This window comes from Lepisosteus platostomus, chromosome 10 (assembly GCF_059453375.1).
Source record: "Lepisosteus platostomus isolate fLepPlt1 chromosome 10, fLepPlt1.hap1, whole genome shotgun sequence".
In the NCBI taxonomy this organism is placed as follows: Eukaryota; Metazoa; Chordata; class Actinopteri; order Semionotiformes; family Lepisosteidae; genus Lepisosteus; species Lepisosteus platostomus.
Window position 1 is genome coordinate 23388298 of NC_142620.1, and position 25669 is coordinate 23413966.

General features: G+C 35.3%; 2 protein-coding genes across 4 annotated transcripts in view; both read left to right on the forward strand.

Moving 5' to 3' along the window:
• The window catches only part of rin3 (Ras and Rab interactor 3), a 48043-nt gene extending 41817 nt beyond the window's left edge, over nt 1-6226 (forward strand). For 2 of the 3 annotated variants that reach the window (XM_088648851.1, XM_088648853.1), the window contains 2 exons: nt 820-983; nt 2465-3003. In XM_088648851.1, the coding sequence (XP_088504977.1) occupies nt 820-983; nt 2465-2782 (482 nt within the window). In that variant the 3' untranslated portion in view covers nt 2783-3003. Of the gene's footprint in view, nt 1-819; nt 984-2464; nt 3004-4545 lie in introns of those variants that run through there. The other variant, XM_088648852.1, reaches the window with a different exon arrangement.
• An 11686-nt stretch (nt 6227-17912) lies between these two features.
• Nucleotides 17913-24325, forward strand: pth2 (parathyroid hormone 2). The gene is made up of 3 exons (XM_088647341.1): nt 17913-18103; nt 21275-21384; nt 23255-24325. Exons 2-3 carry the CDS (start codon nt 21278-21280, stop codon nt 23649-23651), a joined length of 504 nt encoding a protein of 167 aa, XP_088503467.1. The 5' UTR covers nt 17913-18103; nt 21275-21277; the 3' UTR covers nt 23652-24325.
• Nucleotides 24326-25669: the final 1344 nt, after the last annotated feature.

The window sequence follows — 25669 nt, forward strand, 5'->3', positions numbered from 1 at the left end:
TTGTTACTAAAATGTTTACTTTGAGTATTTTGTTATGATAAAAAATATTTACTTTAAGAAAGAGATGTATACACCATCTGTAATTCATGAATATGGGACATCATCAAAAGTGGATGAATACTTTTGCAAGCCACTATATGCCTAGGTTTATTCCTAGGTTTTAGCATATTTAACAGATAGATAGATATATATACCTTAAATATTGGCTGATGCTTTTCCAGTTTTTATTTTTAGAAGTGGGCAAAGTACTGTAACAACATTTTTTAAGCTTGTGTATCTGTCTGACATAAATTATAAAAATAAATTTATTGTTAAATGTGATCCCTGGCAAAGGAAAGAATTAACTTATTCAGTATGATATGTTTGTTTTTATACATGTAAAACGCCTAAACTAATCTTTTTTTCAAAGCTAGTAACACTGAAAGCCAATCTCAAAAGGCATTTGCCTGGAGCTTTGAGTAATATAATACTGTAATATTCACTTTCTATGACTACATTATTCAGGCTTAGTGAAGCTGTAGCTATTTGCTTCATCAAATTGTGCCATGCTAAAACACTGTTGCTCAGGAAAGTGAAGCAACCATGCATCCGAGTTTTATCAGATACCAGTTTTACCAACATTTTACAAAAGATCATAGTGCAGTACAAAAACTGAGGCAAAACAAAAAACAAGTTTTGCAACAAGGTTAGTTTACGGTTAAGTCCCTACACATGCAAGTTTTCTACACAATGCTTTCAATAGTGTTTTAATATTATTTTACAAAACCACCACAATTCTGATGAAGATTTTAAACTGTTTTGGCCTCTTCTTGTTGACAGGGTCTTATTACTTAACCACAACCTATGGCGCCCTAGAGCACATTAAGAACTATGACAAAGTATCAATTACAAGGCAGCTGAGTCTTGAGATACAAGACTCTATTCACCGCTGGGAAAGACGTCGGACTCTCAACAGGGCCAGGGTGTCCAGGACTTCAGTACAGGTACTCTTCATGAATAGGTGTACAACTCAGTGATTTCTAATTGTTCACCTACTCATTTGTGTTTTCTTATTTTGTTTAATACATAACATTTACCTTGGGAAAAAAAGGGAAAAGCAGTCTCAAATTGGAATAATGGAGATTTTGATTGGATAATTTCAAAAAACCTTGTTGGTAGGCATTGCAAACATTAGAATAAAGAAAGTTTGTAGTCCAATTGAGAAGGGTTACTTTTAACCAATAAACAATTGTCTATTTTGCACTGCAATATCAGAGCATAGACCTTGTATTGCATATTTTCATAAATTCATTGAGAAAAACATTTTGCATCCTTGTGTCAATGCAATGGCAGCAGGGGCAGTTTTTTAGTTATTTAATTTTTAAAACAAAATATTCAAGTTACATGTTGTAAAGAACAGGGCTACATACTGTATAACAGCATTGCTGCCACATGGTAATTTGGCAGTGTGGAGATCCGCACATTTACTTGGTCTATTATGGCACAAATTGAGATGTTCATTAAGCTTATCAAAGAAATTGTGAATGAATATATCTTCTTTCTGTTTTAGAATTATTATCAAATGGTTTGTGATAGTTATTATAAACAGCACCATGCTCCCTTACTGACCCTCCATCAGTTACCAAACGTTTAGAAAATTGGATAGTCAGGATCTGTGCGATCTTTTGTTAAACCTCAGGGAACAGCATCTTGAGCATCTTTTCCTCGAGCCAACTGACCTGAGAGCACTGCTAGCACAGCACTGGATACTGGCTCTGATATTTGGTGGTTGGAAACACTACACTTAATACATAACCACCCAGCATAACAAAGATATACTGTACAGTACATGTAACCTGCTACTTCTTAGCACTATGTACAGTATTCTATTATAAGTAAAACAGTCATTTGCAGCTTTTAGCTTGAAAGTAATGATGAAAATGTTGGAATTGTTAAAGATCCGATCATAAATTCCTAGAATGTGGTTTCTTTAACGCTTTGCCTTTTACAGTGAGTTAGAAATGAAATGACAAAGACAACCTGTTCTGTCATCATAGTTTTGGCATTCAACAGCACTTTTAATATGATCACAAGCTTCATAAACTTAATCAATTATAAGAGATGTTACATATGTATTCGAGTAGTTACAGTACATACAGTATGTATAAAACATGTTCAATAAATATAGTAGGTCTTATAGGTTATTAGGGAATTACAGTAGGTGTACAGAACTGTTGAAACACTACTGCTGTATTGTGTCACAGCAGATGTGTATTCATGTCAGTTGCAAATACACAACTGAATTTTTATGGCTTTATCTCATTTGCATCAAACCTTTGTGAGAAAAGTGTTGTACTGTATGTTGGATTTAAATGATCAACAGTATTTGTATTTTTCAAATTTCAATGATTAAGCGATATTTTCTGCACAAAACCATTAGTTTTTGTCTGACGTGTCCTTCTGCATTCTCTGTTCAACTTTGCAGGATTTCATCAATGTCTCATTCCTGGATGCAGGCTGCAATACAAAGACTCTGGGGGCTAGACCCACCACCACAGCCCAGGACTTGTGTAATCAATGTGCAGAGAAGTTTGAAGTCCTGGAACCTGAGTGTTACCAGCTGTTTGTTCTTGTAGACGGGATATACCAGCAGCTGTCCCCTGATGCGCTGCCCCTCACTATCAAAGCCAGCTTCCACGAACCCAGTGAACCCAAGAAGGAATATTATTTTGTGTACAAGCCTATGACCTCCGAACAAGAAGCTGCCAAGCCTCCACCAACTGAGACGGAGAGCCTGATTTGAATGACAAACTGTCATGTTCACAAATAAGGACATCTTGTAAGAAACTATTTACAGAATTCCTTAAGAGCATTCATAAGAAACGCTATGACTTTGAGCTCCTATGTCTTATTTTCAATATAATTGTCTTGTTTTGATAATATTTTTTTATATTCTTCATCATCATAATGAAAAAGAAAAGATTTCCCCTAAAGATTGTGTATAAAAAGGGTTCTGTAAAATGATTTAGTAGTTTCTCCCTGTTGTGTTTCCTGCTTTTCCAAAATACACAGGACAAGTAATACATCTCTACCTCTCTTGAAAATAATACAATAATGTACCAGTTGAAGTCTTAATGGTTATCGAAATTCCAAACAGTTATTACATTGAAATATGTTTATCTACTTTCATGGTACACATACAGTAAAATGTTTCATTATCTAGGAACAGTGGCTTCTAGAAATATGTGTCAGTTACTGTAGAATATATCTAAAAAATTCTCCATTCATTTATGGCTTTTAATCAAGATCTCCACAATAATTAATAATAATAATTGCTTACATTTATATAGCGCTTTTCTGGACACTCCACTCAAAGCGCTTTACAGGTAATGGGGACTCCCCTCCACCACCACCAATGTGCAGCATCCACCTGTATGATGTGACGGCAGCCATAGTGTGCCAGAACGCTCACCAAACATCAGCTATCAGTGGGGAGGAGAGCAGAATGGCAAAAAATGGCAAAACTAGACCTTAAGACACAATAGAAAAGGAAATGCTGAATACCTGAATACCTAAAAACACTTTTAACTTTCCTTTCAGTTCTTGGATCCTAGGCTAAGTTCTAGTTAGTTGCCTCCTGTGTGAAGTTTACAAGTTTCTGGTGCTTTCACCTCCTAAAGACATGCTGATTAGGCCAATTGCTGTCTCTGAATTGTTTGTGAGTGTGCCCTGTGATAGGCAGTTCAGCCCTAGTGTACCTTGCACACACTATCCTTCCAGGATTTACGCAGCTTGTTTGTCTCAACCCTTATCAGAACAAAATGGCTTTTTGAGAATGGATAATCTAAATAAGGTTAGCATTGTCGTTCCCTCAGAGATTTTCTCTCCACATAGCGCCTACAGAGTGGCATTTAATTTTGAAACAAATATCTTAGCTTTTTTGAAAAATAAAATAATTTTAATTAAAATTCCAAATACTTCACAGAACAATATTATTTCACATGAACATCAGCAATAAATTATTTCAAATAAACTTAAATAGAAAAAGAAATGTTTTTCTGTAATAGATCATTCATATTGAATAATTAAAGATGTTATGAACATTCAGTAACACTGATACTGTATATTTATGTCAGTTTTGCTCTACAGATCATAAAATATGTCCACTTACCTGTAAAATAACCAAAAACAAACAGTACAGCCTGGCTCACTTGCTTTTACTTTTCCTAGAGCCAGGAAGGCACAGACAGCTCCTCTGTTTTTTGTCCTAATTACATTAGTAGCACTGACAAAGTCTACAATCAAGAATTACAAATAGCACAAAATGCATTTTAGCACAAACCACATACTGTACCATGCAGGTATGAGTGAAATTTGAGTAATGCAAATGAAACGTTTCTCACATTTTCATCTGAAATGTTCTTGTCACTATGGATTCTTGCCTTCTTGCATTTTCCTCCTGGGTTGTTGTGTCTTGTTGTGCAAGAAGAAGATTTCAAATTCACTTTTAAATTATCTAAAAACATAGAATCATATTTGTCTTAAGTTGTACATTTTGTCTTGCAGAGTACTGAGGGACGTGCCAGTACACTGTGAGTGACAGAATGGCCTTGATTCTTTAGAACAGTCCTTCCCTTCATGAATTTTCCTTCTTCAAAAGGATTGATTTTCATAAGAACTTGACTTATGAGTTATGAACATGTGAACTTGAACCCTAGGATAAAACTGCCATCTCACACTCAGAGCCTCAGATACACACAGCCCAAACAGACTGAATAAAACATGTTGAAATATCCCCTTGGGACTTTGAATACCCATATCTTGGAGGAAATCAACACTTGACACTTTCATCTTAAATTTGGAACTGTGCCAGATCCCCCTTCGATTGGTAGTGTGTTATAGAGGATCTACACATAAAACCCCCTTTAACAGGAATTAGGTGGAGATCAGACTAACCCTGATGTAATTAAACCTACCCAACCTCACTTTGGTCATCTTTGCCTATTCTCCTCATGGTAAAGAAAGGAGCAGTGGAATGAAACCTCGATCCAGTCGGTCCCACTTGGGCAGTCCTGCTCTTACAGACTTTGTTATTAGAGCTGCGGGCCAAGACGGCACCAACCAAGGGTGCTGCTTGATGTCACCCCTTTCCATGTTTTTGCTAACCATTTACTAAGAGCTAGTGATCTTTTAAGGTGTCTTTTTGTTTCTAATCAAACTATATAATCTGGAACCTTCCATTAATAACAAATAATTTCACCATGAAATCAAGTTTCTCACCATCTGTAAGACTGCAAGGGTCTTCTCAACCTCTGTCTACGCTCTGAGTTCTTAAATAGCGAATTGGCTCCCAAACAGGTGAAGCCAATCTCCTAATAAACTAGTGAGAATTCAGGTAACTCCAGTTCATTCCAGTTCTGGAGTGTCTCTATGCTGCCCCCCAGATGTGGCTGTTCTGTTACAGGAACTTCAAAATTACAGCCTGGAAAGCTGATTTTGTACAACTATCACTATATAACAAGCAGTAATATACTGTAATAAGCAGTAATATATAGCAATAATATAATGATATAGATAACAGTATTTCAAATGTGTTGGAAGATGTAATTTTTAATGGTTGTACCAGATTAGGCTAGGAGTAGCCACAGTTTAATCACTTCTCCAGTGCAGTCTAACCTTGCTTTTATATAGCTGTCCAGATTTCCCTTGTCCTCCCTTCTCACAAATGCATGTTTGTTCATAAAGTTCATACTACAAGCTGACATGCAGAGTTTTGATTTAAGTCCTTCTTATTTTGTTTGTGTTTGCAATAAACAGATGCCTTCAATGTCTCCAAACAGCAGCATAAAACATATTCAAAAACTGGAACGCTGTCATTATACTAAAAGTGCTTTTAAATGTCCTCAAGTCAGAAAACAGACTATATCTGACAATTACAATGATTTTTTAAATCATTTTTCAGTTATAATGATTGTTTATTATTTTTTTACAGTACAGTGGAAAATTGCATGTTAACTATTATCTAAAACTGTATTTTGGAGAGGGTACAAATTTCTATGGTAACATTGTATTATACATCACTATTGTTTTCATCTATAAGTATTTGTAAACTTTGTATGCTTGTGCCAAATTTAAAGTGTGCATTACTACAACAGATATTTTACAAAATGTAATATATGTTGGTATTAGAAATGGTGAGTGAGTTTCAGCACACGTGCATTAAAGACACTGATTAAATGCAAGAGAATTGCTATATTTAAACAGTTTTCTGAAATGGGAATTTCCTGCTTTCATGCATTGTAGAGTGTGGAGTTTTAACAGCATCTTCACAGCAGAGACATATGTGTAAAGTATGCATGCTGGGTTTTCTAACTGGGTTTATCTGCTCTTAACTCACCTCTTATTTACTTAGGCTAACTTCAACCTTATAACAATGTCTTGGACTTCTCCCATCCAAGTGTCTGTGTTGTAAGAAATTCTACTAAGGCAGAACAAAGATTATTGAAGGAATGCTGATGCAGTGTCAGTATCACTTGTGACCAAGCTGTACCAAATAAATGACCAGCTAAGTGGAGTTCTCACTGTTAAATTTCTTGGTAACAATAAACTGACAAAAATAACAGCCTGGCATTTCATGAAACCAAGGTCTTAGTGTTAAAACAAGTTAAAAAGTATCATTATCAACTAACTAAGAGCTCAGTCTTATGGATATTAAAAACCCATTACTAAATTTGAAATTCAATGCTTTTTGTGTGATCATACCCCCTAGTGGTGGAATTACATTATGTACTTGTTTTGCTACCAAAGATAATACTGTACAGATTCTATTTGCAGTTCCTGGATGCTAAGTAATGAATACAATTAGAAGTGTTCCTTAAGTTTATTCCAGGCTTTCAGCATCCCATCGATCTGTACAGTATATCGGCATCCTAATACCTCTGAGATTTAACAGAATTATTCTGAGTGTGTAGGATTTTTAAGACATAAGATAAAATGTATATTAACATGATAACTGTTACGAGGGTCTATTTTTTTTCATAATTACAAACTTTATAGTCAAAGTCTTTAGAAAATGGTATCTGCCCTGTTTTACTCACAGATGTTTGATGTTTACAAGCATGATTTACCACTCATTACAAGCACAGCACACATAAGGGAAATTCTGACGCTGTGCTATTTACACATTTACTCGTAGATGTATGTGATGACAGATTTCAAGGAAAGCATAGTGGTGATGTGCTCCACTTATTCAGACCAGTGGTCTTCACAGAATGTGTAAACCATATGCTTGGACCATTCTGCTGTTATGCTCTCTGTTAATGCAGTGCAAACAACTCCCTTTACACTCACACTTATCAAGACTTATAGAGGGAATTCCAAATAAACTGTCACCCACAAATATCATTTAAAATGCTGTTTACAGAGAATTTAGCACAAGTGCAATTTACCAGTTTGTGAAGTAGGAACTGTTAAAGGTCTAATTTAAAAACCACTTTCTATTTGCTTACTATATTCACAATGACTTCATATAGGTTGAAAAAATACCCCGGCTACTAAATATAAGAACCCCTGCTCATTTGGTTGCTACTGTAGTAGATCAATGGTTTAAGAACTCCATCAACCCCCTTGGATCTTTGTATTGTTTGTCATCTGAGCTGAATAACTGTGAACAACAATTCTTGTTTTGCCAAAAGCAAAATTTTAGAATTAGAAAGAACTGCAATGGCACATTAGTACGTAATATGCATTGCAAAACCATCATTGACAACAAAAGATAGATAGATGATTAAAAATGTTCATTATCTGGAGACAGGAATTTGCCAAGGTATAGAGAAGTGCAACATCACACACAATTACCATAGAAGAGTTACAATCTACAGGGGTCCATTTTGTGGAGTTTGCACATTCCCCTGTGTTTACCTGGTTTTCTTTTGACACTGTTTTCTTTCTACTTCCCAATTTCCCAAAGTTATGTTAGTTGGTTAGGTCATGTTGTCTATGCTAAATTTCCCCTTACTTTGTGTGCAGCCATTTGGTTTCTACAAATGTAACAAAAAAGAGGTGATATCATATCATACAGACACCCATGAGATAATGGTGTGCAGGAAGTAATGAGTACAATAATAAAGCACATTTGAAAAGCGGGATTCTCATTTTGTGATCTCCTTCTCCCTTTGTCTCCTCACTATCCCTTTTTCATAGATTGTGTTCTCTTGTCTGAACAAACTTAAACAATCTTTAAATGAAGTGGAGCAGCACAGTGTAATGGGGAAGCATTTGGACTCATTGCCGGGAGGCTAGTGCTTAAAGCTAAGGCATCAGTTCCTGCACAATGTGTTGTTGTGGGGCCTGTGTGGACTTTACCTTTACTTGTACCACAGATCATATTGCCTGGAGGAGTGTCAAAAATCAGGCCTGGGACCCCCCAGGTTTTCATTTTTCAAGTTTAATTTCTCTTCCTAGCCCAAATGGTCAAATTTGCAGTATTATACAAAATTGTAAGGTGCTCTGTAGCAAGCTGTTGCAAAGGACTCTATAGCAAATAAAAGATTTAATGTGATTGATTGATTGACTGACTGATCAACCTGTTGATTGATTGAACTTCCCACTGCAGCCTTATAGATTCAGGAGCCTGGATTGATTTCCAGTCTCAGGTGTCTCTGTATAGAGTAATTAGTGTGCTGCACTAACTGCCTCCTTCCAAATGTGATTGATTTATTATAAACAGTTAAAATAGTAATGTTTAGTCTCTGACCCTGTGATAGGCTGGCATCTCATCCAGTGGAGATCAATCCTACATTACTCCCTGTGCTTTTGGAACAGGTGCTGGCTTGCCACAGCCCTCAGCAGGATAAATAGATTGCTGATGAGTCAAGGTTGAATATACAGTAGTTTCCTAAGGGAGGCTGATGCTACTTTAGACAGATTCCTTTAATATTTTAATATGCTTTAAACTCCCAGATTTGACATGGGAAGACACCTGTTAAAACTCATTTATTGCAAAACAGAATTTTTGCACTCCCCTGATTCTCAGGGTTGATACATTGTTCACTGCTAGCTCTTAATGGCAGGAATTGTCTTCAGATTGTTTGATTGGTCGATGTTCTCAGAACATTTCATTAACTTTTATTTTATTAAAATGTATTGACTCCCTGATTAGAATGTTTGTCAGTTTGTGAAACCATGTATTGTATGTCATTACAAGCTAAATGTTATCTGATTACCTTAGAAAGAGATCAAATTCATGCAGTGGTACTGTAAAAAACACAAATATGTACAATGAGCAATCACACTTCCTTAAATTAAAGAATGATAATCCTTTACATATCTAGAAGCTCCATAGGATTGAATTCATTTGTTGAAAGCATATAACTCCTTCCAGTTACCCTATACAGTGAACAGAAATCACACACAAATCATTCTGTATTTCAGATTGTCAGCTTCTCATTGTCAGTGAGTAATACTGTAAGATAAAGTTCAGACTGAAAAGGAAGCAATTAAAAACACTAGGGAATTTCTCACTGCAGTTAAATCTGAAATCTCCCCAAAGTAGTTTTAGCCTCCACTGTAGAGCTTCTGCTGATGATTATGTACAGCTGTGGTACATTTGCTAGTACATGAGTTCGAAACTGATTTGTTCAACCATTTAAATCGCTGCTTTTTAAAATGAAGTATTAGATATTCAGAAAAAAAACCACAGGTGCTTATCAACACATAAAACGTTCAGTTTTGATGCTTTTTGCGGTTTCTTCAACTTTGTATTGCTTTAAGCAAAAAGATCTGTTTTCAAAAGAAAGGCAGGGGGAGGAATGACCTTTTCATTCACACAATAAAAGAAGTGCCAGTGGTGGATGGATCTAAGGGTCCCCTGGCATGTAATAACAATAAAGAGACATGTAATGCCACTTTTGCCACACTATGACTTCTTTATTACCAAGATACTGTAAAACAGAACAAATGAAAGCAGCTATTTTAATCAGAATAGGTGAAGTGCTAGTCTAGGATTTGTTGACATTATGTATGTTTGATAAAATACTGTAAAGCCATTGTTACATTTAAAGATAAAGTAACAGTGCGGTCCATATTATAAATGCTCATCATGACAGAACTCATCGTGGTCTCTGCAGTTTTAAGAAAACAAGAAAGAAGATACATCCATCTATTTTCTTACCTCTTCATTCTATTCAGGGTTGCGGGGGAGCTGGAGCCTATCCCAGCAAGCAATGGGCACAAGGCAGGAAATACTCTAGATGGGGCGCCAGTCCATCATACTGTAAGTCACGTACAGACACAAATACAGACATACACGCTCTCACACCTCTCCCAGAAGAAAACTGTTAAAACATACTAGTGCTGTATGTCTTTGAACTGTGGGAGAAAACAAGAGCACCTTGTGAAAACCTACATGAACATGGGGAGAACATACAAACATACAAACTCAATGAACATAGCACCCCAGGTTCGGAATTGAACCTAAGGCCCCAGTGCTGCAATGTTGCAATGCTGACCACTGTGACACCATGCTGCCCTAGAGAGAACATGATGCTCCCTAAATGGGACACCGGTCTATCACAGTGATTATCCACAATAATGCTGGTCCCCACTTATACAGCTGGTCCCCACTTATACAGTAGCAACTGGGGGAAACTGGGGTAAAATACTCAAATTACTATAGCAGTGTCTGCAGCAGGACCCTAAACCCACAACCTACTAGCTATGAATCCAAAGTCATTCCTGTGGCAAATGAATTATAATGAATCATGAAAATCTCTATAAAGTCCAGGGCTGGTACCTTGCTGTCCTGGGTTGTTTGGATGAAGTACCTGAGGACTCCTTAGTCTGCCATTTTGAGTCTAACTTCCACACCAGCATGCCACCAATTCTTTACAATCTGCCAAGATTCATCAGTGTTTAATGACTCTCAGCTTTAATGACTTTTAAGGAAGTGCCACAAGGTCTAAAAGCACTAAAAAATATCAATTGAACTTGATAACAAATATGTACTGTTACAAGAATGGGGGATTTAATTAACATTACACTCACAAAGCTCTTTCAAAACATATTAAAATCAGGGGTTAATCAATCCAGAAGTTGACCAAAATTCACTGAGGTACGTTTTATAGATCAGTGTGCTTTCTTTTTTTTTGCTTTATAAGCACATGGAATATTAAATCTGTGTGTAAAGTACTTTGAGGGCTTGTGGATAATATTTCTTGCACAAAAAGCGAAGAATTTCTCATATATGTCTACACTGAAAGATCAGGTATACAGAAATAAATTCATAGGGAACATTTTAGGAAAGAGAGACCTTGATCTGTCAGAGTGAGTAATGGTTGCAAGCGTCATTCAGTATAGCAGTAGGTTTTACTTGTGGTACTTTTTTATGATTGCATTTCTCCTAAAAGGATCAGATGGGCTTTCCACACTGAAAATATCATCATGAGTGAGGCTTATATTTACAGTATGTGGCAGGCCGGCCTAAAACATGAGAGTAGTTATAGCACACTTACCACTGTAGGCTGCCAAATAGTCTCTAAACATTGTAAAGAGATACAGGTACATTGGGAAATAATTTGTTAATTGCTTAGATTATTGGTGAGGGGTGATTGGGCACATTCTTTCATGGTTGCATTAGAGTTTGTTTAGTACATAAAGGATATAAATCATGGAACAGTCTGCAATAACACCTCTTGGACATGAGTTCAGCAATGATCACATGTTTTTGTGCAGGTCCTTGGGACTGCCTTGCCTGAAGGTAGTGTTTGCCACAGTGTATATCTACTATATTCACCTGTGAATCACCAAGTGAGACAAGGTGATCCTTGATGTATTGTACCACATAAATAATAAAGGTTATTTGGCCCTTATAACACATTTGATAGTTATAGCTAATTTATGTGATGATGTAATTCATCCTTTTCCAGTAAGAAGCCAGGGCTAGTCCAACATCTTGCTTTATGTCTTTGCTTTATACAATTAACTGCATTTATATCTATATATTGTTTCAAACAAAAGGATAATAAAGAACTTACTTGTGTTGACCTCCTACAGTTAATCCTCCGCTGAAGGGCAATGCCCACCTGGCTTATGTGCAACAAGCATTCAGTGCCAGCAGCCCCACTGCACGACAATTCAAGTGGAGAACCAAGATATTAATTCACCAATTGAATGAAAGGGGAACCTTAAGGAAGCCAGACTGCAAATTCAGCATGGAATTTAACCAGGACACTGAGTTTAACACAATTACTCCTATGAACAGTTCCATGAAGTCTTCAGTTCATCTGAAGGACTCCTCCTTGTGCAGATTGCTCCTTGTTTTAAGTATCTGGTACATTGATAACAGCCTAAAAGACAGAGTCTGAAAAAAAGCCATGTGGAGATTATTTCTCTGGAGAAAATCGAGGAGATTTGATGTGAGTAAACACATCCTAGAATTAATAACAATAATAAATAATTGCTTACACGCTTTTCTGGACACTCCACTCAAAGCGCTTTACAGGTAATGGGGACTCCCCTCCACCACCACCAATGTGCAGCATCCACCTGGATGATGTGACAGTAGCCATAGTGTGCCAGAACGCTCACCACACATCAGCGGGGAGGAGAGCAGAGTAATGAAGCCAATTCATAGATGGGGATTATTAGGAGGCCATGATTGGTAAGGGCCAATGGGAAATTTGGCCAGGACACTAAGGTTACACCCCTACTCTACATGATGTACATGATGCCTCACGCAACTATACTCCCGATTTGAAAAATCACCATCTGGTTGACATTTTAGAGTACCAAAGGATACAAAAACTTGAGAGTAGGTGGCGTCTTTCTGGCCTAAACTTACATTATAAGGCTTGGAAAGATTACTTGTCTGAATATAAGGATATGATAGAATCTGTTAGATCCACCTACTTCTCTCACATCATTGAAAATTACCATAACAACCCCAGGTATCTTTTCTCCACCATCAACATTAACTAAAGTCTAACTGCCCCACCACATTACCTCCCTCTTTCATTCTGTAAAGTGCTTTGAGAAGCCACTTTAAAGGTGCTATATTAAATAAAGTTTATTATTACTATCACAAAAAACATTTTAAGAAGTCATTCATTCAGAGTATCATTACTCTTTTAAACTCTGATGCATGGGCCATGATGTATCTAACTAGCAATTAAATAATACACTAACCAATATACTACACTATACCAGCATCTTTAACATGTTATATTTATTCTGCTCATCATTATTATAATTTTATACAATGGTGTTTATTGTACTTGCTTGGAAACATCTCCTTTGCACCTAGAATTCATGTAACACTTTGGAAAGGCTGTAATTACCTTGGATAACAGTATCTGCTAAGCATGTACATACTAATAATGTTTAACTGTATTTTATTGAATCTCTGTTGTTTATGTTTATATCCTAGTTGATGCAATTCATCGTTAGTCTTATCTTTTTAAGATTCCTATTCTTGCAGTGAAATAGAACAGTAGTGTTTTCTCTAATGTCCTAGGTAACAGTATAAAAAGGAAAAATAAGGTTAATTAAAATAAAGTTAGGTGACAGGATATAAAAAGTACAACATAATTTTCTTTGTTTTTGAGAAATTTAAAAATAATACTGCAGGCTGCTTTGCTGTAATGATTGGATATATTTTTGTATTTTAAGCAACTGAATGCAACAATGTCGCTTTTCACTTTCTTTACCAAAACCAGAAGAATCCCGAAAATGTACTGTAGGACGTCACTGAATGACGAAGCAAACAGAATTGCTTTATTAAACTGTTTTTTGTTTGGTTTTTGGAGTGAAGGAAGGGGTGCTGTGTTTAATCAAAAAGTTGGAGGGAGATGATATCTTGACTGTCAGAAAGAAGAAACTGATGTGTGACAACTTGTCAGCTGTGGGATTTTGAATACAAGATGAGGAAGATAATGGTTTGCTATGACGGGGTTCTATTATTTTTAATGAGGTGTGATGCAGAGCGGCAGGGTCGAGTAGGAAGATCAAGTGAAGTCACCATTTTTTATTGAATGTAGTGGCAGCTGTGAATAAGCAAGCTCAAAGACAATTCTTTGTAACCACTGTCATGCATCCAATGATGCATCTTTTAAAAGGTAAATGTTTGTTGTCAAACTGTGCTTATATTGAGGGATGTAGGCTTTCCTTCCGGTCTTATATGCCATATCGTTCAGTCTTGTGCTTCACAAATTGCTGGAACTGCTGGATCTACAGTAACTATTTGGCCACCATGAGGGTTTAAACAGTCCTAAATACCATGTCCTTCTACTAGAATGATGTTTTTAACCTGAAAAGACAAAAAAACAACTTTCAATAGTACAGAAATAAGTACATTTAAATACTTATGAGTTCTTAATTAAACACCCCCTTCTGTTAATAATTTCATCATGCAGAAATCAATAGTTATATTTTAATTTAATTTTTTAAGCAATTAAGTGGAAAGTCAACTACTCAATGTCAAAACGATGAACCAAAATTAGAAGTGCTTTTTTATGTTAAAGAGAACCATCTTTATGCCTTACCAATAAAGACTTTGGCCACTTTGAGCTGTGTGCTGTGTAATAAATGCACATAGTGCTGAGACCCTGAATGCAAAACTAAAACAAAAAGAAATGACTGAAACACCATTTCTGTTTTAGGAACTGTAAAAGGGAAGAAAAAGAAATTAATGGAGAACATGCAAAAAACTGTGATGTCACTAGAAGATAGAAGAAACTCCAAAATGAAAAGAAGGGAAGAGGGAAATTAAATTAAATGTAAGATTATAATTTAAAAAACCTGAGGAACAAGAAGCAAAAATGATGAAAAATGAAATTAGTCAAAATGATTTCCTACAGTACTATTTCTATATTGCCTTATTAGACATTGATTAAAATGTGAAAGATATCTGAAGGCAAAGTTGGTAAAAATTAAAAACAGATAACTTAAACTAAGGCTTCTTACACTGCCTGTGTAGTTTTTGTTATTATTTATTGTTAGTACTGAATCTACTTTTAAGGAACTCAAATTACATGTTCATGTTTTATTGGGATGTTTTAAAGTAATCAATCCTAAAGTTAAATTCAGGAATTATGGTAATAAAGTGTTATTTAGTCATTTGTTCATGATTAAATACATTACTGAAGATTTTGGATAACATATGATCTTGCTGGAAGTAAGCTCCTGTACAGATCTACAGTGTATGTTTGTGGTTTAACTGGTTGGATGCAAATACAAGTCTGTTTGGCTTGGCCGAAGAGACTTGACACTTTTCCCAGGTACTTTATCATGACATACTATATCCTGATTAACTCCTCCAATGGGGACAATAACTACTGTACCACTACAAATTGAAGGGATTATGTTGATGTTGGTGACAATATTGCTGTATTATCCATCTATCCATCCATTTCTGGGTTGCAAGGGATTCAGAGCCTATCGTAGCAATCATTGCTATAACAATACATCGAAAATCATTTTCGATATGCATTGATCATAATGCACAGTAGTGATATCAGCAACAACAACAATCCCAGCTTCAGGCTGACATTAATCATCCACTCATTTTAGTGGATTCCATTTACAGTACACATGCCAAAAGAGACATAAAACCAGAAACCAAAAATGTTTTTTGATGTACATGGTGGAACATGAGTTGAGTTTTAGATTATTAGTATTCCATTCTATGTTATAGTACATTCCTTGTTTCCATTTTCAAAAGAAAGTTTTTGCACTTTTTGACTTCCTTATAATCCTGCCTTGGATACATTAAAGAATTTGAATGTCAGTTTCATTAAATATAAATGACTCATAAGGTCACTGCTGGTCAACATTGATATTTTACATTTTTTCAATCAGTTCTGTGACCTATGATCCTGGGCCTCTCAAACCCATTTTGAACTAATTATCTCCAAGAGGCTCAAAAAATCGTGCTGATTTAGTAATTTGATTCTTCTCTAAAATAACGAGCAAGTACAATAATTCATATTCCTGTGATTCACAGCAGCTACCACGGAATGCAAGGCCATTATTTTAAATTATGAAAATAAGTTTCAGAAAAAAAGTTTTTTTTGCATTTCAAAACTACGAAGCTGACGAATCTCATAATTAAAGTTGTCTGTTAGATTGTCACTGTTGAGAATGTGTAAAGCATTTACACAGTTAGTAAATTGAAATAAAATGAAAAATGTCAACCAAAGTTGGCTAATTTAACACAATAATCCATGTAAGGGGTTCAAGGTGTAATGTCAATTGCTTTGAAAACCTACCACCTTAATGATTAGAAAAACTGTTTCATTGTGTGTTCGGCATTACTTTTCCCTAATTGGTACATAATGCCTGAGCAAATTATTGGCCTAATTATAGGATTAAATTGAATTCCTAAACATGTTGTCTTTTAACTATTGAGGTTCATAAGTAACTTGAGATCTCTACATTCCAAGCAATAAAAAGGGTTTTCAATGGTCCAATCAAGCAATGTGGTGGTTCAATTAAAGATTCAATTGAGTAAATAGCACAGCAGGAATGAAAAGCAGCAGATCCAGGGCTGGGGATTTCTGAGAATTATTCACACCTGTCCTATCAAATACTGTTTTCTTATTTTCAGATTCACAAGAAGAAAGAAAGACTGTGCTTGTTTTGTTGCTAGTACCTTTTTATTTTTTTTTTCTCTGTCTGGTTTTTGATGCACCCCAGTAAATCAGATCTCACAGCATGGTTAAGTAGTTTGTCCCAGCTGGCTCTTTGCTGAAGAATAGTTTTGCAGACCATTCCCATTCAATCTTTTAAGATCTTAACCAAAAAACCATATGATCTACTGTTAATGATTGTATTCTTTTGAACTTTTAACCAATGAATATGTTTCTAACTTTTTGTCTTCATAGATAAGTAAACTTTTTTCTGTAGACCTAAATTAAGTCTTGAATAGAAATCTCTTCTGTTCTAGACTGAAAATGCTCAGTTCCCTTAGTTCAAAGGTATCCAGTCCTGGTCCTGTGAGGGTCAATATGTCAATATGTCAGAACAATGGTTAAAGAGGCACATTTATTAGTGTTTTTTGGAATGTTAAAACAATGGTGAATGTTAGAATGTTAACGTAGAGACACATGTTACAAGGCGGGATTCACTGTTGAACAAATCTGCATGAAACATTTCACATGGGAAGCAGGAAACTAAAATGTTAGTCATTTAGTTTGTGTGACAGCATACAGAGGAACTTGTCTTTAATTTTAACTTTGGTCTGTGATGATGTAATAATCTACTTACGAAAGATTCACTACTTGCTATTTGTCACTTCCGCATTTTATATCACTGCAAAGGCAACCTTTTCTCAGTTATACTAATAATAACAATTGGCTCTATCCATTCTGAAGCGTTCCATCCATATCTATGCATATCAATCTTGTGACAGGTTTCTTAACGGCCTTTTCAAATTTAACGAGGACTCCTTCTTTCCTTTTCCTGCTTGGTGTATGCGTAGGAAGAGAAAAGCAATGGAGCGATCAATTTACTTGCAAATTGGGCTCCTCTTTTTCCATAATCTACACTTAACGCCGGCTGACATTTGACCTCTGAGATGTAACGATAGATATGCCGAATGCTCTAATGTGGTCTACACATGTGTGGGCCAGGAAATATGCATCAAATTTGAATCGGAACCAGAAGGGACAAGAAATAGAATCATTAACACTTCGGATTCTGGTCTTAAAAACAAAAGATCATCAAACGATTTGCTTGACTTACAGGAATATTTTTTTAAACATTTTGTGTTTGCCCAAGACCTCATTAAATGCAGGAGCCTCCACAGAGGCAAACTTAGTTTGTTCTTTGGTTTCCTGGCTCCTACTGCTCTTCAAGATTTGTTTCTAAATTAAGAACAGAACAAGACGACCGCAGGTTTTGTTACGAGTTCCTTTAAAAGCTACGCTTAAAGAAATACATATACACATGCACAGAAAAACAATTCTTTTAATCTCATTCTCCCCCGTCACCCCATCCTTTTTGACAGATGTGTGGTATTTTGCCTATATAAGAGGCGCTCAAAAATGACAGTTTCTTCACTAGGTACAGCACCTGGCCAGCACTTCAACAGCTTAATTTGGGAAGCTGGGGACAGGTTTCACTTCAAAAGGTAAGGACCCCATTTAAAAAAATACTTTAGCATTTCATTTCCTTTTACTCAAAACTGTTCATTTCTCACCATGTTATCTTCTAAACTACTGTACTACAGGGAAATAAACTAGCAAGCGACACAAAATCCAATAAATTAGAACTGACAAAAATGAAATAAATAACAATCGTTTGGATGGAGAAAAAGAGAAAGAAGATGAAGCCGAGACAAATTATAGTATTGATCCAACAAAACTGAATTGAAAAATGCGCTAAGAAATGCTTGCTGTGCTTTGTCAAGTTCATCATTAAGTTAAACTTTTTAAGTTAGTTGGTAAATAACAGGGATATAAACCTATTTTTATTTGTTATTGTATGTCTCATAGTTCTTCTTGAGCATTTTTAACAACAGGAGGTGGGCCAGTGACTTAACATTCTTGATCTTGTAAAATGTTGTCTTTCTCGTTAATATTCAGAGGACCATATCTCACATGCAAAAAGGCTAAAAGTCGTAGGAGAATCATAAAGGCTGAATAATATGTAAAGAGTTTTGCTGACATTTGTTTGCTGCTTTCTGGAGATGAGCTCATGAAACAGCGTCCATGCTTTCTGTGTTGGGACACAAATACAAATGTAAAAGTAATGCACTCCAAAGTAATATATTAAAGTAAATTATTAAATTGTGTTATTGAGTTTTGATTAAAAAGGTAGCATGTGTTCCCTTTTACATTTTGCATGATCGGTAAGTGCAAATGCATGCATACAGTATATATTATGCAGTATATTGGATACAGTATATAATACGTGAAGAGAGCTCCACAGCCAAAACATTGTTTTTCCTTTCTTCTCTTTTCAGCAAGGAATAAACCTTTACTTGTTCCTATATTATATATTATACTTTTGGGTTAAGATATATGAGAAAAAAAGTTTATATAACTGATTTAATACTACTTTACCTTAGGAAATAAGTCTTCTCATTGGTTTATGTAAAGGTGCTTATTTTAAAGAAAATAGTTTGTTTTTTACAGCAGTATACAGTAATAGTGAAGTATCACTGAAAATTAATGCACTTATATTACAAGAAACTAACAAATGACTTTGTAGCAAAGCGTTGGGTCACTATTTTAATAGATTATATATTAAATCATATTTTTATATATACAGTATAATATAATATTCACATACTGTATACTGAATATAAACTCTATATGCACCTTGTTGGTTTTGAAATTTATTGATATTAGAACTGCTTGTACTTTGGTGAGCTTTGTGCATTTTAGGATGCTTCAAAAATGTTCATTTTAGCATCTTATTTTTTAATAGTTTTTATATTTACGTATTTAAACCCTGTTTTAAGGAAACACAAAACACAAAAGCAACTACAGATGAAACAGACCATACTGTGTACACTTCTACAAGAGATTACTGTACATTAAAGTGTTTAGCTTGCTGTCAAGAATCAAAAGAGAAAGAAACGATAAAAAGATGGGGAAACGCACTTCGACAAGGAACAGAAAATACCATATCTTTTGAACTGCTGTTAATAGCAGTGTTCCAAAGTGCCAATGAGTAAAAGTACTGCTGAGCTTAGACCTTTCTAGAAGCAAGAATCATGGTATACTAACCAAACCCAAGAACAAATTGCAGGCTTTGTCCAATTCTTCTTCTGCACTGAAATCATAATCCCTAAGAAAATGTGCTTGTTGAGCATTGAAATTGTTAACTAAGATTAAACTAAAAGAACTTCTGAGGATTGTGGAAGAATAGTACCTAATATATAGCTCAACACATTGAACTGCCTTAATTCGGATATTTCTTAAAAGAAGAGGCAGAGGCACATAACTCTTAGTTATGATATTCTTAGTTTTGAGTACATGTTTTCCATATTCATCTAACTATTTATGTCTAACCTTGCTAGGTGATGTTTAGCAAAGTACATGTGCATTGTTAAAGACGTTTCATAACAACCAAGCAATTTCTTGGAATAATACTAAATATTTATTTTTTTCTGATCTATTTAACTACATATTGCTTCTACTATTAAACAGAAAACAATCTAAAGCCTACAGTATTCAATGTTCCTTTTATGTGTCATCCATTCAAAGTAATTACTATTACAGAAATCTCGTATTGTGCAATATTAATTATTAATATTGCATTATAGATTTATTAATAATTATTGTATTTCAGTCTTCAAAATAAAACTGTAACATGTACAGTATGCTGTCATAAACACCTTTACAGCTCACCTGAATGTAATTGTGCCATTTGTAATTTCTTCAAGGCAACCCTGAATACTGTGTAGTAAACTACATATCAGATAATCTGAAACTGTCAAACTCGAATTGTTAGTATTTATATAATTTGTTTGTTGCTTTTTCAGGGAAAAGAAAGAATATTACAAGGTACCATATATGATAATTAACAAATGTGAACAATCATCATGGCATGAAAGATTTGGTACCTAAACAAACTGCGAAAATCCACCAATAACATAAAAAAACAATAACAGAAAAAAGGAAACTAGAGATTTTGAAGAGAAAAGCAAAAGAAAAAGAGAAAAGTTAGAAAAAAGTAGTGAAAGAACAGAAGAGAGAATCCACAGTCTTCAAGGTCTTTCATATGTCTAGGTCGAGTTTTTAAGAAGTTTAAAAAGAGCTGTCAGGCAGAATTAAATTTTGGAGTTGAGCCACAGAGTGAATACCTTATTTTTGTCAAGAAGAAAAATTTTTAAGGGAGAGATTGACATCCCAAGGATACATGAGAACGTTGTTTTGCAAATTACAGTAGGCTATTAACAGTAAATGTAAAAACTGTAATAAATAACATTTTAAGGTATCAAAAATGTATAATTTAAATAATAATATCATATACTAAAAGTAAATTTTAAAAAATGGATAGTCGAATTTACAAACTGTACTGTTACATATGTACAGCTATGAAATCAATTTATTGAGATGACGCTAGGCCCTGTGTCCAGCCTTGCGCCCATTGCTTGCCGTGAGAGACTCCGACTCCTCTGCGACCCTGAATTGGAAGAAGCAGTTTGAAAATGTACCGAAATAACACTATATATACTGTACTTAGTATGAAACCCTCTGACCTTCCCTTCACAAGAATGTATCTCTCATTCAATAGCTCAGCCTCTTCACTTGACACACACAAGTCCTCAGTGTCACTCTTTGTTTTGTAGATTATGAAGCCAGTTTCCCCACCTCGCTCAGCATTCCTTTTCCTGGCTCTTGTTGTCTCGACCTTGCTGCCTTCTGGTTACACTCTTCCTCGCCTACGCAGCCTGCGCAGGTAAGGGAGCCACTCAAGAGAGAGCAGGTCATTACTTCTTTTGATGTGTTTTATCGCGTCTTACAACACAAGTGACTGCTATTGCAAAGAAAAGTGGGTGTTCGGGTGCACTCTGGCCCTTAATCAGTGTGGCAAAAGCATTTTTTCTAACAGCAACCATTTAAAAAGTTCACTTCACTTCACACACAATTTATCAAAACCTATTTTTCTGTGAAACCTGTATGCTTAAAACAATGAAAAGCTGATACTTGAATTACATTGGAATTGATATTCTATGAAAACGCAAAACATAACTAGGAGTATTTATTATTTTGATTTTGATATTTGATTTTTGTAGAAAATTCAAATCAGTCACATTTGAACACGTAGCATATACCTGATACAATTTTGACTTGAAAGCTGATACTGAGACAGATTTGAGCCCACAATGTGAGATTATTCAGCAAATGTAGCTCGGTACCTTAATTTGCATGGGAATTTCTGGTTTAGATGTATTCAGGATACTTTCATAGTGCAGAGATTAAACATTTGGTTGAAAAAAGGCCTCAGATTGTTAGAAAGCTAAACAGTCTTTCATTCTCTTCAATCTGAAAATAATGGCTTGTATTTTTCATCCACAATTTGCATGTGAGGTGGGTCTGACTTGGTCCTTTAAATGCGTCATGTTTTGATGCAGTACTTTGGTACATATTAGAAGAAACTACTCCACTAATTAAACAATTTTAGCTGCAGTAGCTCAGATCATTTAAATATCCCTTCAATTATCTGATGATAATTGGGTTAATTTCCTCTTTCTGAATTGTCTTGAGATAAGTATAAAAGGCATTACTTTTTATAAAAGGCATTGCAAAAAATAAAACAAGTTTATTATCAAGTCCATGTCATGCTGTACTGTAGATAAAAGCTGACCTGAAGGTTAAACAATTAAACTAGAAGTTTTATTATACTAAAAAATAAGATGATGTATTGTTCAAATGCAGAGGTACAGTATTCTATTTAAATGAACAACTTTGACACAAACACTTTAGATGAAGAGACTGCTTTTTTAATAATGCATGTGTAAGTTATAAATGTTCTTAAGGGAAGGGTTTAATTATAATAAACCACAACCAAATTAAGCTTTTTAAAGTATTTTCGATGATGTCCAACACAGTGACCAAAACAACAGGATCACAGAACATTCAGTTCAAAGTCACATGTATATTATATATTTATGTATTAAGTTTTTAATAATCATCTGAATGTGAACCTGTAACACTACCACCCTGTTGTCAAACTCATTAAAACGATCTCAAAAGATAAGCAAGTTTGGACCCGGTCAGTACTGGAATGGACACCTCCAGGACAACTTGATCACAGCTACAGTATTTATGGTGTTGGTGGATTAAAGATACTGTTCTGTAGTACGCGCTTTCTTTCAGATGAGATAATTTAACCAAGGTCTTGATTACATAGCTATTAAAGATTCCATGGCATTGTTTGTAATAGTAGGGGTATTATCCTCAGTGTCATGACTTAAATTCAATCTAGGCTTTACAATCTGAGTTCCTGTATTAAGTGGTTGTAGTAGTAATTCAACTGGTGAAGAAGTTTCTCATTTCTCAATCCGCTAAGTAATGGGGCTGATCTGTCAGCTCTGGTGAATGCAGTAACTTCCTTTCCATACAGTATGCAAAAATGCTTTGAGATTCTTTAGGATTAAAAGCACTGGATAAATTTAAGTATTTGTATTTAAGTTTGTGTTAAAAATTGTATTTATAATTGTAGTTAAACATTTAGAGAATGACCTACTGTAATGTGTGTTAAACTCTGAGACATGTAATTCACAGTAATAGGTGAAATAAGTAAACAGCCTTACATGTTTTCTTAGTACCAGACTTGCACCTCCTCGAATTGGTCAGGATGATTCTTCCAGATTCCGTCCACAGTTGGAAGTTCTCTACCCTTCTGTGTCTCTCCGTGATTGGAGTGTCCAGATGATGTCATCTCCAGGAATCTCTGACCCCCAGCCTAAATCCCTGCGCCTACCAGGAAGGGTTTGGCTTCCTTTCAGCCAATCAGAGATGGAATCCCTTGCTCAGGAGGAGGATCTCAATAAGAGCTGGCCTTTGCCTTGGTCCCAGCAGATGGCCAATGAGGAGAAGAGGAACATAGTGGTAGCAGATGATGCGGCATTTCGGGAAAAGAGTAAATTATTAACCGCTATGGAACGACAAAAGTGGCTCAATTCTTACATGCAGAAACTGCTTGTGGTCAATTCCCAGTGAGAAACTCCGGTTTAATAAAATTGATTAAAAATGTTCAGCTCTTATTCAGTTTGTGTGCAATGTCATTTAAAACTAATAAAGTGTACAATTTAGTTGCTTAATGACATTTTGCCACTTACTGTATGTGTACTTCCCTGTTTCGTGTAGGGGTCTTATATAATTGAGGTCAAAATTATAAGATTATCTGGTGATATTACTGAAGTATAAATAATAAATTCATCTGAATGTGTATCTCAAAAGAATATGGGTCAGAAAATGCTTCTTTAGAATTTCACTAGAAACTTTTCTCATAAACAATACTGTTTACCTTTATGTAATCACAGATGCATATACTGTATCATGAAACATATTCCCATGTTTTTACCCCCTTTCTCTTGTTACATAATGCGAACATCTTACATAATAGGAATTGGCATGTTTTTCCGTGTCTCATCAAGTTCATCCTACTGTATATATTTTCAATGTTCAATGTACTCTTTGACTTGTGCTGTTTTTGGTCAAGTGCTCATGTGTAGTTACATATGATGGAGAATATGAATATGACTATAGCCTGCACAATTCACTGTAAGGAAAGTAATCTATTGCCTTAGAATGCTGAAACTGGCTCACTATCCAGACTTTATTCACTAATAAAATGTCCAAACTAATAAAATCCTAGTTGCTTTCCCTATCAATATCTCTTTCACTAGGAGTATTTATTATCTTTTCAATTTGTTATCAAATAAATTGGTTTTCAATACAGATTTGTTACATATCTGTATTTTGGAATGAAACTGGCAAATAGTTTTTCACAGTAAAATCTTTTACGTATTGTAATTATTTAGTTTGCATGCTTTACAGTTAGGCAATAAACATTTGTGTTAGCAATAGTAGAACTAGTGTGTCACTGAGATTATTTGCATGTTACCATGCAAATTAATAACACATCGAATAAACCAGAATGATTACTCAACAGTAAGAAATAAAATGTTCCTAATACAGTTTTGGATCCATCCATTTATAAACCACTTTATCCAGTGGTTTATTCAGGAGGAACCAGAGACTATACCACAGTGGGCAATAGGTGCAAGGCAGGGTACACCCTGGTCAAGATGCCAGTTGATCACAGAGCACACCAGGTCCAATTTTCCCAGAAGGGAAAACCTTAACCTACTGTACCTATGTCTTTGGTTTGTGGGAGAGAATCAGAGTACCTGGTGAAAACCCCCACAAACTGGGGATCCACACAGATAACACCCCAGAAATTGAATCCGGGATCCCCGTGTTGCAAAGCAGCCATGCTATCCACTGCACCATGTGACCCTTGTAGTTCAGATACAAAATACAGATTAAAAAATATCTTATTTCTAGGATTAAATTGGACTAACTTTTAAAATCATCTTTATAAGATGTGGATAATATCTAAAATATTGTCAGCTTAAAACTGGACTGGGATGCATTTGTGTGAAGCTTGCATCCTCTTCTGTGTCCACATTATTACTTCAATTCTTCCATCTTCCATCATCAAGTTAATTGATGTCTCTAAATTGTTTATAATGCCTACAATGGGCCAGCATTATGTCTAGGTTGCAGTCCTATATTTTACCTCTTCTTCCAGAAGGGTTATTACAGACAAACATCATCTTTTGAAATAATTGTTGATGTGTTGGTTGACTCTGTGATTGCACAATAGCAAATGGAGAATGTAGACAAAAAAAAATAAGCTTTACTACCACTCTCACTACATTAGAAAAAAGAGGGCATAAAACAAGAACCTGTTTTTTCAAACATTTCAAGATATTCAATAACTGGGGGAAAACTACAGGCGATTAAAGTTGAGAAAGCAGTGAGAGAGCAAATAAACCAGGAAATCTTGATAAAGATATCAGTATAACAGGCCTTAGTAGTAAAAAAGAATACTTTGGCCTTGTTATCATTTTCTCTTTAGAAAAGTATCCTTTCTTTCCCACTCAGGTTACAAATGCACAAAATTTATCATAAGGTAAATGAAGGGGTCAGTTCTTCCACTGGAATTGAAT

Bases quoted from the DNA above. Each gene is read 5' to 3' on its own strand.
- pth2 (XM_088647341.1), top strand. From the start codon at position 21,278: ATGAAGCCAGTTTCCCCACCTCGCTCAGCATTCCTTTTCCTGGCTCTT. The intron at 21,385-23,254 runs GTAAGGGAGCCA...ATGTTTTCTTAG, and splicing joins CGCCTACGCAGCCTGCGCAG to TACCAGACTTGCACCTCCTC.